Source organism: Dermacentor silvarum, chromosome 5, assembly GCF_013339745.2.
Source record: "Dermacentor silvarum isolate Dsil-2018 chromosome 5, BIME_Dsil_1.4, whole genome shotgun sequence".
Taxonomy (NCBI): domain Eukaryota; kingdom Metazoa; phylum Arthropoda; class Arachnida; order Ixodida; family Ixodidae; genus Dermacentor; species Dermacentor silvarum.
The window spans coordinates 50,319,562-50,335,408 of NC_051158.1; the positions used below are offsets into that span (position 1 = coordinate 50,319,562).

Genomic DNA, 15,847 nt, shown 5'->3' on the forward strand with positions numbered 1-15,847 from the left:
AGTCACAATTCGACGCAGAAACATTCCGACTAACCTGGTTCCTACAGCACCACCAGCACCTAGTGAGCAACGTTGGCCACGCGGACATATCGTGGCGCCGTCTTGCTAGCGTTCCAGGGAACTTTGTCCTTCAATGCATAAAACAGCGTTTTCCTCAAAAAGTTAACTGGAACGCCCATGCATTTCGTCGGAAATTTTGAAAATTAACATCTCGAAACTGGTTCAGTCCTGAGAATTCGTTCCAAGTCGATATGCCTTGCGAACTCAGTGGCTATAATTCGTAGATTGAAAGATGTGCCGTAAAATAATTATTTAAAAAGTTAATTAGCGTAATTATCCTAATTCTTCAATTAGGCGTGTTGATTTCTCGTGGAAGTAATGGCCGCCTCATCGAGTAGTTTAGATCAACGATTATAATTGTGCTATCTGCCACAGGCAATTTTTAAGAATTTGGTGCAGCTAAAGTGAAACACCCTGTATAAGAAAGAGTAGGGTAAGAAGCGGATGACACGGCAGTTCTGCCTGCTTGATTATTGATGCCACGTCGTGGCGACTACAGCGCTAGTCTTTCCAGGGGTAGCGCTCACCCACAATAATTCTCACACGTACCTCCTGAAAGCATGGGCAAAAAACACTGGACTGCCTTTACTACTAGTTTTTGATGACGCACAATATCGCTTTTAGATTAACTTACTCTCCATGCTACGGTAAATACCTTGCGCCAAGGAGTTCGAATAAGCTGTTCAATGCACAAAACACCCATATTGCCACCAGCAGTAGTGGGTACAGTGCTAAGAGGTAGGCACGGACAAGAAGAAAGAAGTGCGCGTGCTCCTCCGCCTGCTCGATAGCCAGCTCCAAGCGCCGTGCTTTTCAGGAGCCGCTACCCTCAATAAACGTCGCGTCGCCCGTTCTTTCACAAGGAACGTGACAAAGTGGTGGAGGTGCTGGGTATTCCTCACCCATGTCGCAGACCCCTTCTGGCAGTGGAACCACTACCCCAGTGCCAATCGGTACGCCGGTCCATCGGGCCAGCCACAGGATCCGGGGACTGCCTCCTGAAGACCCTGCAGCGCCACAGACCACCTCAACCGGAATGGAAACCGCCGCAATGAAGAACCGGTACACACTTCAGAATCCACGGGTTCCAAAGTCGTTCCACGGCCAGGTCTTCGAAGACGTCGAAGACTGGATGGTCGACTTCGAGCGCGTGGCCGAATACAAGCAGTTATTAATGCAACTTTTTTTCCCTCGTCCCAACCACTTATGCGAAACTCCATGTATGTGGTAAATAAATGAACTTGAACTTGAAACGAGTGGGACGACGCAACTAAACTTAGAAGTGTCTACTTTTGCCTGGAAGACGGCGCGCTCACATTGTTCCAAAACCATGAGCAGCAACTGACGTCGTGGCGTGAGTTCCGCCATCCGTTACTAGACACCTACGCCAGTGATGATCGCCGCGAACGAGCCGAACAAGCAATCCAGGTCCACGTTCAGCTTCCGAACAAAAGTGGTACCACGTTCGTCGAAGATATGACGCGCCTCTTCAGACGAGCAGACTCAGGAATGACCGAGGACAAGAAGTTGCGTCACCTGATGCGAGGAGTGAATGAGCAGCTCTTCGCTGGTCTTGTGCGGAGCCCTCCGAAGACTGTGGCCGAATTTTTATCTGAGGCTGTAAGTATGGAGAAGATGCTTCAGCAATGATCTAATTTCTACGAGCGGTAAGTGAACGTCACATCCACCAGCGATATTTTCACGGCCACCAGAAGCAACGATGACCACCTCCGCGAAATCATCCGCGCTGTCGTGCGCGAAGAAATACAGAAGGCTTTCGGCACGACACAAGCGGCGGTGAGCTCTAGTGAGAGTGTCGTAAAAGATGAAATTCACCAAGCGCTCCGGTCGACCTGTCCTCTGCCTTACACCGCGCCTGCACCGACTGAACATGCCGTGTGACCTACGCGGAAGCCCTGAGACTCCCTGCACCACCCCCGCTATTAGTTCACGCGGCTCATCGGTTACGCTTTCATCCGCCCAACCGGTACAATACGTCGCAGAACGACGCGCGCCTCCAGCGTTTCCCTCCGCCGCTCTTGCCGCTGTGTTTCTGCAGGAGCAACCGGTATATTACACCGACGATGGACGCATAACCCCTCCGAAGTCGGATGTTTGGCGCACACCGGACCGCCGGCCTCTGTGCTTCCACTGCGGTGAGGCAGATCATTTGTACCGCCAGTGCCCACACCGACGTCTCGGGTTGCGGGGCTTTTCCATCTACTCACCGCCACCCCGACTTAACGACCTCGGGAGATAGAAGATTATCTTACTCAACAGCGCATGCCACCGTCTACCGGGCGACAGTCACGCTCGCCGTCACCACGGCGACTTGCACCACCGCCCCAGCAATATTCCGGCACACGATCGCCAAGTCCCCGCCGGGAAAACTAACCACAGCGACCTTTGGGGGCGAGGCCGCTGGCAATCGACACGCTGAAGACCTCCGATCGACGCGAAGGAGCGAGGACACCGATCCGACGTCAACTGCAGATGAACGGAATGACCGGCTTTCGCTCGACATACCGGTGCTGATCGACGGTTACGCGGTTAGCGCTTTAGTAGATACCGGTGCGGATTATTCTATCTTAAGCGGAAAGCTGGCGACGTTTCTGAAGAAAGTAATTACCTCTTGGCATGGCTCGCAGATTCGTACGGCTGGCGGTCACGTCGTTACTCCACTGGGAACCTGCACAGCAAGAGTTTGGATTCGAGGATCGACATTCGTGGCAAGCTGCCTTTTCCTACGCGCATGCTCCCGTGACGTCATTCTCAGGGTTGATTTTCTGCAAGAATACGGCGTTCTAATTAACCTACGGGGAGGTGTAGTCACCTTCTCAGCAGACCGAGCACTCAACTGGTACGACCACAAGCGACGAGACGACGCCCTTCGTGTCTCCACCGAAAGTGTTACGCCTTCCTCCGCGAATCAGTGTCCTAGTCGAAGTGGGATTTGTAGTACAGGTTTTCACTTGAGTACTCTGGGTGCATGACTTCCTCTTAAGACAAGGTAGCATTTTATTTGTTCGCAGTCAATCGCAAAAACAGTCAGACACCCTTGGAGATATTGGCCTCAGTCCCCCGAGAGCTGGAAGAAGAAGAAGCCGAGGTGCGGACGTCCCTCACATCGGCTCTGTCGTTTTTGAATGTTTGTGCAGCCGTCCTTACCACCATCACGGATTCAAGCACATCACTGGATTTGTGAAGTCACCTGGAATTGGTGGGCACCTTACTTTAAGGTGGGACTTCCATTTTTGGACTTTTAATGACCTTTCTTGGTGCATCGAACGTGTGCGGCTAGCAAGGCCCAAGTAGGCCTACTGGCTCCACCGAGCCGCAATGGCGGAAACGCGCATGGAAGACGAAGACGCCACCGGATTAGAAGAGAATGAGGAAGATCTAGGCTGGCAAATTGTGACAAGCCGAAAATCTCGCTCCACCAGAAGGATTTCTGGTGATGGGAAAACAACGCCGCAGAGCCAGCAAGAGCAAGGCAACAACAGCAAGAACAAGGGACCTACAACCACTACAACCACTACAACCACTACAACCAACCAAGAACCGTATTGTCAAGGCATCGAGGATGCCCCAGTTGCCGCAGGAGCACAGCAAGATCGTCATCCGCCCCCGAGGAGGTCTCAACTTGAGCAAAGTTAGCACCACAGCGATAGGCGTGGCGGTTATTGAAGCATCGGGCCTGACTCCAGAACAAGCCCGAGAGGATGTCGTTTGCCCTAACTTCACGCAAAACATCGTGGTGGTCAGTACACCAGATCCCAGTCATGCTGCCAGGTATGTACGAATCAAGTCAATCATTATAGTGGAAACCGAATATGAAGTTAACGCCTACGAGACAGCTCCGCACACCACGTGTAAAGGTGTGATTCGGAGAGTTGACCTCAGAGACAATCAGGCCACGATAACGAAGAACATTGTGCATGACTTTAACCCACTGGCATTGGCAGCCAAACGTATTAAATCGACTGGCTCGGTCATTGTTTTGTTTGATGGGCTCAAGGTACCCAATTATGTCAGATATGGGTCGACCCTTGTGAGGTGTTACCTGTATAGGAAGCAGTTTGATGTCTGCTATGCTTGCGGAAAGATTGAACATAGATCAGATGTATGTCCAACACCGGACGTGGTTCAGTGCAGAGGATGTGGCACTCAAAACCCGGAGGACAATCACACGTGTGTGCCTAACTGCAAATTCTGTGGAGGGGACCACCCAACTGGAGACAAGACCTGCCAAGAGCGGTACCAAATTCCATACGTGGTGCGAATTCGACGACGTGAACGCAACAGATCTGCATCGAGGGCGACATCAGCTGAGCGGCAATGGGATGCCCAAACGGGCGCCAAGGAGCGCTCACGCTCAAAGAGCCCCACACGGTCAAGACGCCGCTCGCCGTCGAAGGGCAGAAGCCGCTCCAGATCACGTGAAGTGCAGGTGCGCTTTGAAGGAGGAAAGCAGAAGCCTGGCGACAAGACGACATCTGGAACAGCCTGGGCTGACAAAGTGAAAGGTACTGTGAGGGCTGCAGAGAGCGGTGCGGGGCAGCCGGTCGGAGATAATGATGCCAGGATAGAACAGCTGATCAAAGAAGTAACAAATCTGAGAAAGGCAAATGAAGAACTTACTAAGCATGTTGTAGAACTTCGCAAGAACTCGCAGTCTAGCTCCACAAAAGTAGCAATAGCCAAACCGGTGAATAATGACAACAGTCAGGAAGAAGAAAATTCACCAGCTCCAAAGAAGCGGGCAATAAGCCCAGTAGAAACGACAGTGTGCTCTGCTTTGGAAGAGATTAAGGAGGCGATTAAACAACTTAGAGATGCCACAAATAGAACTACCTTCAAAGTTGATAAATTATGGAAATGGAGAGTGACGACAGAAAAGAGGCTTTCAAAAGTAGAAGCGCAAGGTGAGGACGACGAATACCTACCCTCAGAAGCAGAGAGCGTCAGATCGCTCCCTGGTGCGTCGGGGAGTTCTACGAAGCGTACTCTAGCGGGTAGCAGTAAGGCGGGTTCTATAAGCAATGGCTAGCAGGGGGAGCTTTACCGTGTGGCAATGGAATTGCCGAGGATTTCATCATAAAAAAGCACCTCTCATGCAGTTGATAAAAACATCTCCAGATAAACCAAAAATAATTATGCTGCAGGAAACCTTGGCGGATGAGATCAGCCTATCCGGATACAAAGCGACATGCAGGGGCAAAGAGCCGGGTAGGGGGCTAGCCACGCTCGTAGATAAGAAAATACCATTCATAGAACATGATTTGCGCTTTGGACTAAACAAATTAGAATACTTACTTGTGGAAATCATTTTGAAAAGGAATAGAGGCAAACCGCAAAGCCTCTTTTGTCTCAATGTTTACAGCAGCCCTAGCGACATGAAACAAAGTTTCAGGGCACTTCTTAATAAGACTATGGCTGTTACTAAGCACGCTCCACTCATTATTGGAGGGGATTTCAACGCCCCACATCAAACCTGGGGATATCGCTGGAATACTAAGAAAGGGGATGGACTCTGGCATCTAGCTACAGATCTTAATCTCTCCCTCATCACTGACCCAGCTTATCCCACTAGGTGTGGTACATCTACGTGCAGGGACTCCACCCCAGACCTTACTTTTGTATCAAATTTAGCGAACGCTGGCTGGAATAATTCCAATATTGATCTGGGTAGTGACCATTACATATTACAAATAGTATTGGAAACACCCAGTAATGAGATAAAGCACTTTAACTACATTGACTGGGATCTTTTTCGGAAAGCAAGGAAAAGCAGAGCTGAGACAGAGACAGAACAAAAGAAAACACCCCAAACTTGGACCACTCAGCTCAGGGAAGATGTAAAGGCGGCAACGAAGGCTATTACTACTGAGGAGGATATCGAAATCATGGACAGTAGGCTGGCACACTTGATTGAAGCCAAACAATCTATGTTAAAAAGATGGAAAACGCAACGGCTGAACAGGAGACTCAGGAAGCGTATAGCGTTGTTGAATAGGGAGATTGAGGAACACGCCAGATATTTACAGCAACAACAATGGGATGAGCTTTGTAATACCATAGATGGTCGAATTAAACGAGGTGGAAATTGGAACTTACTTAGACATTTGCTTCATGAGAATGACACGAAATCTAATAGGAGAACAGCAGTAGCACGACTCGTCCATCGTGAGAGTCAGGACACAACGAACGAGGCCATTCTTGATCGGCTCGCAGCTAAGTATTTACCACTTAAGGATAGCAATGAGAGTACAGACCAGCCTGAATATACAGGGGAAGACTGTGAGCTTATGGATCAAGAGTTCACAGAAAGCGAATTTCGCGCAGCCCTGTACGACCTCAACAGTAGATCCGCTGCTGGTCCAGATGGCATTTCCAATAGGCTTTTGAAAAATCTGGACGATGATTCTATAACGTATTTAACTGAGTATTTTAATGAACTCTGGAAAAACGGTGATTATCCGAAGGAATGGCGAATTGCTAACACAATTCTTATTCCCAAACCAGGCAAGCAACTCAATCTAGATAACCTAAGGCCCATATCGTTAACATCATGTCTGGGCAAAACCATGGAGCATGTCATACTTAATAGACTGACTAAGTATGTAGAGAACAGAAATGTTCTTCCGCATAATCTGATCGGTTTCCGTCCTGGACTTTCGACTCAAGATGCAATGCTTTTATACAAACATCACCTTATTCTTGCTAGCCCGCTACATACGAGAGCTCTCCTAGGCCTAGATGTAGAAAAAGCCTTTGATCGCATCAAACACAAGGCCATATTGGATATCCTCTCGGAGATGGGATTGGGTAAGCGATTGCACAATATAGTCAAAGCCTTTCTCGGTTGCCGTTCTGCTTGTCTCAGGTTAGGCGAACTCCAATCGACAACCCTGGAACTTGGGAATCGTGGGACACCACAAGGGTCTGTCCTATCTCCCATGTTATTTAATTTGGCAATGTCAAAAATGGCTCGATGTCTCGCGCAGATTGAAGGTATTCACTTTGCAATATATGCAGATGATGTAACAATCTGGAGTGCTGAAGGTAATATGGGACAAACAGAGACCAAACTACAGGAAAGCATTTATGTGGTGGAAACCATACTTGAGGGTATGGGACTGAACTGCTCTGCTAAAAAATCAGAACTATTGGTACTGCGGAGCAGTAAGCGTGGGCGCAAGCCGAAAGGATATATCCCAGAGGATGAACCCCGCATTGACATATACGCCAAGAATGGAGAGCCAATCAGGCAGGTGGAGACTATTAGGGTGCTAGGCCTTCTCCTGGAAGCGAATGGATCTAATCGCAGGATGATACAACATATATCTAAGAAGTCTGAAGAAGTCATTAGACTTCTGCGTAGAATTACAAATAAGCATAAGGGGCTAGGAGAAGACAGTGCCATAAGATTGGTACATGCATTCGCATTTTGCCACTTCTCGTACGTGGCAGGCATGCTACAATGGACACAGGCTGATAAGAACAAGCTAAACGCCTTAATCAGACGACTTATAAAGGCTACACTAGGACTTCCCATCAGCACTGCCAATGATAGATTATTGCGCCTAGGGCTGCATAACACAATAGAAGGGATAGCTGAGGCTCAACAGGTGGCCCACCAAGAGAGACTAATGAGGACACGACCTGGAAGGGCGCTACTTGAAGAAATAGGCGTAGAAAGTAACAACCAAACCAACAAAGGAGAATTATTAACAGAATTGCAAGCGGGACTACGAGAAAAAATTAAGACCACCCCGTTCTCTAGGAACATGCACCCGACACATAACCTCGAGAGACGGAAGGCAAGAGCCAAGGCACTCCTTCAAGACATAGATCAACATAAGCAGCAGGCGGTATTCGTTGACGCTGCCTGGGTTAAAAATAAGGATGCATATACCTCCGTTATTGTAGACACTCAAGGTAACATACGGGATGCCATCACCGTCTATACAAAGGACCCAACAGTAGCAGAACAAGTAGCCATCGCCTTAGCCATCCGGGCAAATCGGTGGACACATATTTACAGTGACTCTAGAACAGCCATACGCAACTTTACTAACGGATATGTGACACGGATAGCAACCAAGTTACTAGACAAGGTCAACAGTGAGAGGATCGAAATTCGCTGGTTTCCTGCACATCTGGGGGTGGTGGACGGAACTCGGAGAAACCTCAATGAGGTGGCAAATGAAGCAGCACGAGGACTTTCTAGCCGTGTTCTTGAAGACCGAGCAGCTTACACTTCACATGGGGAACACAGGGATCGATTATTAACATATAACGAAATCACGAAACATTATTAATTAGGCAGACGGGAATACCCATTGCCACACGGTAAACTTTGCAGAGCCCAAGCGGTCACATTACGTTTGCTACAGACAAGGACATACCCAAGTCCATATTTTATTAACAGGATCTATCCGGAGAGGAAAATTCAAACCAATTGTAATAAGTGCAATGGCATCATTACTCTTGACCATATGCATTGGCAGTGCCCTGCGGTCTTCGCAGACTGTGACAAGGAACAAGAATGGTGGCGGCAAATGCTACGAAGTGAATCACTCTCTGACCAATTACGGGCAGTCCAGAAGGCCCGCGATGTGGCTGAAGGGCTCGGCCTGACAGTCCCAACGTGGGAGCGGCCCGCGTCAACCCAGGGTTGACCTTCAGGACTCAATAAAGTTCTCCATACCATACCTCAGTCCCCCGACACCACAGTCACGACGTGACCATATTTCAGACTTGGGTTTCCCTAAACCAAAGTAACAGTGGCGTAACGTGGAAGATGAATGTCCAAGCCATGGCACGTTCCTTCTGGCGGAAACATTGGAGTAGTCGCTTCCCCTCAAACAGCATTTCTGCAAAGAGCTTTCATTTAGGTTCTGAAAGATTAACTGTAAACGCTAACTCCCCTTAATAAATCAAATAAACCTTTCAGGAACTGTTCATGACAATACATTGCACCTTTGCTCGTCTCTAAGTCGAGATTTGCAGCAAGGCAGACCATCATTTACAGCCAAATTACAAACAATGACATCTAAGGTAGCGGACTAGTTGCTGATGAGAGAGATTACCTCTTCAGATCTTGCACCGATGCAAAGAGCTTCCGTGGCGATAAACTTCAAGAATTCAACTTCAACATGAACGACGCTTGTCACTTTTGTATACAGTACCTTTCTTTATTTACGTTCGATTACGTCGGTAAATGTGGTAGGGAGGGCATATATTTCCAGCCTGAAATACAATTCTGGCCGAAGCAATGTCAAGAGGAATGTCGACGTTAATGTGACTAGCAATGAGGCGATTTCGAGACAGCGTATTGTCACGGCTGAAGGTTGTCACCGTGACTTGTCCAAACAATATACCAGATTTGGAGAAATTCAACAGAAGGCAACACGTAGGAACCTGTATAAAGTTTGTCCTGTGGTCTTCTATTTAGGCTGTGTTTTCTGTTGCTGAAATTATCATTTATTTTATGCACCAACTGAGGAATTCTCCATTTTGTTGTGTCTACAGTGAAAGAAAGAAGCGTTTGAAGAAATATGTGGATTATTTTTCAGAACTATTCTATGCACAAGACAACATAAAAGGCTTTGCATAATATTTTATTCAAACATCAAAGGATGAACGTGTAATGCTAGTAATAGCAATAAATAATAAGAGGAAATATTTTTTTATTTATTGATATTACAAAATGACATGTTTTTGGTGTCGAACCAACCAATTACAATGTTATTCCGTCCTATTTCAGAAATAGTAGGCACTTTTCACTTTCATATTATTCTTCTGTGAACAAACCAGAATTTGAGAGCAAAACATTAGTCATAACATTCTGGCCCTCCCACACTAAAGGTTACGAGCTGCAATTACGTTATATTTAAATTCAGCTGCTTTCATGGGATGAATAAAGATGCTGTAGACGTTTAAAAAGTAACCATAACGACGCCTTTATGAACTATATTCAAAGATCAAGATCATATCATTCATCCGACTATGAAAGACTTCTACCAGTGTAATTGATATAGACCTTTCACATCACAAGAAGAGTTTGATTGTTTAAAATGTGAATAAATTTTGTGTTGCGGGTGAAACTCGTGTATTTGTCGGATACAGCTTGTACGAAGGCCGGAAAGACTTGAAATCGTGATGGCAGCTGAGGACCAATGGATTGACGAAGAATGTATCTGCATTAAGTCCACTTTCCTTGCCAGTACTGACACGGGATCAGAGCGCACGTTTGGCTGTTACAAGTATGCACCATTCATGTAAGTAATAAATTATGTGTCTGTTGCGAAAAAGTACGAAATAATTTTTTAAGCGAAGCTTGTACTGCCTGACTCTTGTCGTCGTTGTGGCTGTCGTCGCACACGAAAAACCTCCTCAGCCGCAAGTTGCGCGCCGGATCAGCCCACCCTCCCAGCCATCACGAGCGCTCCCTACCCCTGGAGAAGGGAAAGGAAGGTTCGCTCGCTCCACGCGCGCCGTGTCTCGCCAGTCCAAGGCCAGCTGCAAAGGCAGCCTTCAAAGAACGACAATGGAGCGGCCCCGTGAACGTGCGCGAGCTCGCCGGGCGAATCCACCGTTTCTCATCCAACAACAACCATGTCTCTTTAATGTGTCTCAAACTCTCAAAAAACTAACCAACCTCTACCCAGGGTTGAACAAGCTTCGCGTGCACCCCTGTTCTCTATTGAAGAGGTGTTTTAAGCTTTTTTTAGTATCTCTACAGCGGATAAACTACCTCTATGCAGAAAAATAATATGAACGGGGACACTAAGCACTAAACGGTTTATTACAGGTTGCCGTATTTTGTGACGCAATTGGTAATGGTATTTCTGTATACTATGTAAACGTGCAGACACGCGTATATGCTATGTATATCCTGTATTTGTAGTATTGAGTGACATGTACGGTATTAACCTTTAAACCTCTAAATACTTTTAAAAATATTTAAAGGGTTCACAGTTCCCATTTCCAGGCAACTGCAGCTTGTGCAACCGTATTCTTTACCGGAAAACACTTGCGGCGAGCGCTGTGCGGGAAGGTATTTCTGACTCTTGATTTTTCTCTCCCCCCGATAGCCGGCACCACCGCAGACTTGAGCGCCATCTGGTGGGGCTCCAAGGTGGTTTCCTCCGCTTTCCTCCTCACGCTCTCTTCACTATCGCAGTCTCCAGCTTTTCTCCTCATCCTTTCGCATTAATCTCGTCCTCCGCTTTCCTACTCACGCTCTCTTCGCTTTCGCAGTCTCCTGCTTTTCTCCTCATCCTTTCGCATTAATCTCGTCCTCCGCTTTCCTACTCACGCTCTCTTCGCTTTCGCAGTCTCCTGCTTTTCTCCTCATCCTTTCGCCATAATCTCGTCCTCCGCTTTCCTACTCACTCTCTCTTCGCTATCGCAGTCTCCTGCTTTTCTCCTCATCCTATCGCAATAATCTCGTCCTCCGCTTTCCTATTCACGCTCTCTTCGCTATTGCTGTCTCCTGCTTTTCTCCTCATCCTTTCGCCATAATCTCGTCCTCCGTTTTTCTACTCACGCTCTCTTCGCTTTCGCAGTCTCCTGCTTTTCTCCTCATCCTTTCGCCATAATCTCGTCCTCCGCTTTCCTACTCACGCTCTCGTCGCTATCGCAGTCTCCTGCTTTTCTCCTCATCCTTTCGCCATAATCTCGTCCTCCGCTTTCCTCCTCACGCTCTCTTCGCTATCGCAGTCTCCTGCCTTTCTCCTCATCCTTTCGCCATAATCTCGTCCTCCGTTTTTCTACTCACGCTGTTGCGTTTGTGCACCGCTTATCAGCCGGCACCCAAGCCTGGCTCATCTGTTCCGGACGATAATCTGTTTCGCGCATGTGCGCTGATATGTTTTTCCTCGCCCTTTGATTACGGCGTTCCTTTATAAAAGAGTGCGGAACAAGTCGTTGGCGGCTTCTTTTGTACACCTACTTTCGGCAAGCGTGCCGCATTAAAAGTACGTTCTTCCTTCTCCCGGCGTCTTCTTCTCCCGGCTTGGAACCCAACTCGGCCAAACGTAACAACGCTCTCTTCGCTATCGCAGTCTCCTGCTTTTCTCCTCATCCTTTCGCATTAACTCGTCCTCCGCTTTCCTCCTCACACTCTCTTCGCTATCGCAGTCTCCTGCTTTTCTCCTCATCCTTTCGCCATAATCTCGTCCTCCGCTTTCCTACTCACGCTCTCGTCGCTATCGCAGTCTCCTGCTTTTCTCCTCATCCTTTCGCCATAATCTCGTCCTCCGCTTTCCTCCTCACGCTCTCTTCGCTATCGCAGTCTCCTGCTTTTCTCCTCATCCTTTCGCCATAATCTCGTCCTCCGCTTTCCTCCTCACGCTCTCTTCGCTATCGCAGTCTCCTGCCTTTCTCCTCATCCTTTCGCCATAATCTCGTCCTCCGCTTTCCTACTCACTCTCTCTTCGCTATCGCAGTCTCCTGCTTTTCTCCTCATCCTATCGCAATAATCTCGTCCTCCGCTTTCCTACTCACGCTCTCTTCGCTATTGCTGTCTCCTGCTTTTCTCCTCATCCTTTCGCCATAATCTCGTCCTCCGCTTTCCTCCTCGCGCTCTCTTCGCTATCGCAGTCTTCTGCTTTTCTCCTCATCCTTTCGCCATAATCTCGTCCTCCGCTTTCCTACTCACGCTCTCGTCGCTATCGCAGTCTCCTGCTTTTCTCCTCATCCTTTCGCCATAATCTCGTCCTCCGCTTTCCTCCTCGCGCTCTCTTCGCTATCGCAGTCTCCTGCTTTTCTCCTCATCCTTTCGCCATAATCTCGTCCTCCGCTTTCCTCCTCACGCTCTCTTCGCTATCGCAGTCTCCTGCTTTTCTCCTCATCCTTTCGCCATAATCTCGTCCTCCGCTTTCCTCCTCACGCTCTCTTCGCTATCGCAGTCTCCTGCTTTTCTCCTCATCCTTTCGCCATAATCTTGTCCTTGCTTTCCTCCTCATGCTCTCTTTGCTATCGCAGACTCCTGCTTTCCTCCTCATCCTTTCGCCATAATCTCGTCCTCCGCTTTCCTCCTCACGCTCTCTTCGCTATCGCAGTCTCCTGCTTTTCTCCTCATCCTTCGCTGCTCTCCTGCGAAGCCCTAACTCCTCTTCTACAGGCCTACTCTCCGTGGCCGCCGTCCGAAACATTCCACCGCTAAACGCCAATACGAAGACATCGCGCTTCACCTCATGGATGGCAGCCCCATCCCCCTCGTCACCAATATCCGTGTGCTCGGCATGCGTATAGAGGCGAACGGAGCGAATGGCATGGCCCTTGCCAAAATCCAGGTCAATGCATTCAGCACCATGAGACTTCTGAAACGAATCTCCAACCGCCGGGGGAGGGCATGATTGAGGAGAATCTCCTCCGATTAATCCAGTCATTCGTAATTTGCCACATCACCTACGTTGCTGCGTTTCTAAACTGGTACAAGGCTGAACAAAACAAACTCAACATCCTCCTACGCGGTATCTATAAACAAGCCTTCAGCCTCCCCGGTTACACCAGCACTGACCTTCTCCTTCAACTAGGCGTCCATAACACACTGGACGAGCTCATCGAGGCCCAACGCCGCTCTCAGCTGGAGAGACTCACACTCACAGCGACGGGCCGCCACATCCTCACCTCGCTCGGTATCACCTACCACCATCAACATGGTCATAAACACCAGATCCCCTCCACCATACGAGCCTGGATTCACGCTGACCCTATCCCCAGAAACATGCACCCCGAATACAACCGCGCAATCCGCACAGCATGTGCCACGGCTCTCACCAAAGCCCTTGCTCGCAACGACGGTGTGAGTTTCGTCGACGCCGCCGAATATCCCCACGGTACCCACTTTGCAGCCGTCACTACACGTGAAGGGTGTCTCCATCATGCTATCAGCCTAGTAACTCCACACGCTGAGGAAGCTGAAGAAGTGGCCATCGCGATTGCCACACTAGACCCAACATGCCATACCATCGTCCCTGATTCCCGCTCCGCTGTTATCAACTACATCAACCGCCGTATCTCCCACCAAGCCTTGCACATCTTACAACAAGCACCCCGCTCAACCGACCATCATGTTACACTCGTCTGGTTCCCAGCTCATATAGGCACCGTCCACCCGCACCTCTCCAACCTCAACGAGGTCACCCACTCCCTAGCGCGAGGGCTCGTTAACCACGCGGAAGACGGCGACGCTGCCCCCACCGGTAGGGATCGCCTGAAAGGCTGCAATTATGTAGTTAAATCCTTCTACTTTGAGCGCAGGACTTTCTCCGGCCCGCATAGCAAGCTATTCCGATCGCAGGCTACATCTTTCCACCTGCTACAAACCAACACTTACCCTTCGTTACACCGTTACAACAAGATCTACCCAGACATTTACCCCAATCCCACGTGTCATATCTGCATGACACAGCCAGCCACACTTCCACACATGCTTTGGGACTGTACACAACAATACCCCGACACTAACCCCACGACCCTCTCGTCGAGATTTCACGCTTCCCTGCGTAGCTCCAACAAGCCTGCGAGGCGGCGAAGAGGCAACACCTCGACGTGCCCACGTGGGAAGCCTAGGCCCAGCCACCACCTCTTGCTGGTTTTAATAAAGTTTATTCAGTCAGTTAGAAGGTAACAGACTTCCATAGACTTAGAAGCGCAAGATAAATTTGGAGATCGGAGGAAACATCGCACGGTTTCGTAATCGTTATGTCATAACGGAAAAGCGTTTTGATGGCCAGACAGGTTGCAAAAAACATGTGATAGTGGGCCAGTACATTTTCTGTAATGCTGATTCATATTTTTATTTCTTTCAGTGGGGCGCCGCCTTCATTGCAGGATCAGTACGTACCATTCTATTCATGGCTATTCGTTTGCCATTAGGCTGTTGTATGAAACGTAATGTTTGTACAACGGATGCCCGAAATAACGATCACTAGACAAGACTAACAGAAAAGAGGGAACGATGGTTACTGCACATTGGCAAGCTTCATGCGGAACTGTATATATATATATATTCTATACAAATGAAATTTTCATAGTAATAAATTATATGGCCTATGGGGCCCAGACACTGCGGGATTGTAATTACTTACACAAAGACTAGAAACGCTCGGCTGAATTGTAGTGCGGGTTTTCTTAACCTAAAATATCTTGCAATAAATAAATGTGCACCCACGCAATCCCAGGGCAACCACACCTCGCCGGGCTAAAGATCAACCAGGATGCACCCATTATGTACAACGAAATCAAACAACACTTCTACCTTGGACGCCACATCTCTCCACCCCCACACCTCACGCTGAACAGGTTGCAGGCGCTAACCCTATGCTTATTACACACACATACCCAAAAACCACCGAACTCCACGTTCTCTATCCTGACGCGTACGCCAGCGACACGTACCCCTCGTGCGGATACACGGCGACAGTCGCACACATTCTCTGGGAGTGTACAAACGCTCATCCCGACTCTACCTCGGACAAGTGGGAGAAATCCCTCAGAAGCTCGCTCCTCGCCGACCAGCAATGGGCCGTCCAGCAGGCCCACGAAGCGGCCGCCAGGTATTCCCGGTCGGTCCCTACGTGGGAGACGCCCGCTGCGCGCTAAGTGCGTCCTGCAGGACCTAAATAAAGTTTTTCCAGTCCAGTCCACAGTAGCTGTGCATAGTGATTCCAGCGACAGATAGCTGAAAGAAAAGCAAAGCTCAGAATGAACGACAAAGAAATGGAAGAAGCGCTGTTGCACAGTCACGTTACGTCTTAATACCGCTTCA

General features: G+C 48.7%; 1 protein-coding gene across 1 annotated transcript in view; it reads left to right on the plus strand.

Annotated features, from left to right (window-relative positions):
* The window catches only part of LOC125945689 (uncharacterized), a 40,528-nt gene extending 25,879 nt beyond the window's left edge, over window positions 1–14,649 (plus strand). Inside the window, exons 4-6 of the mRNA XM_049667929.1 lie at window positions 10,195–10,346; window positions 13,588–13,879; window positions 14,587–14,649. Coding sequence (XP_049523886.1) covers window positions 10,195–10,346; window positions 13,588–13,879; window positions 14,587–14,649 — 507 coding nt within the window. The remainder of the gene's footprint in view (window positions 1–10,194; window positions 10,347–13,587; window positions 13,880–14,586) is intronic.
* The last annotated feature ends 1,198 nt before the right edge of the window (window positions 14,650–15,847 follow it).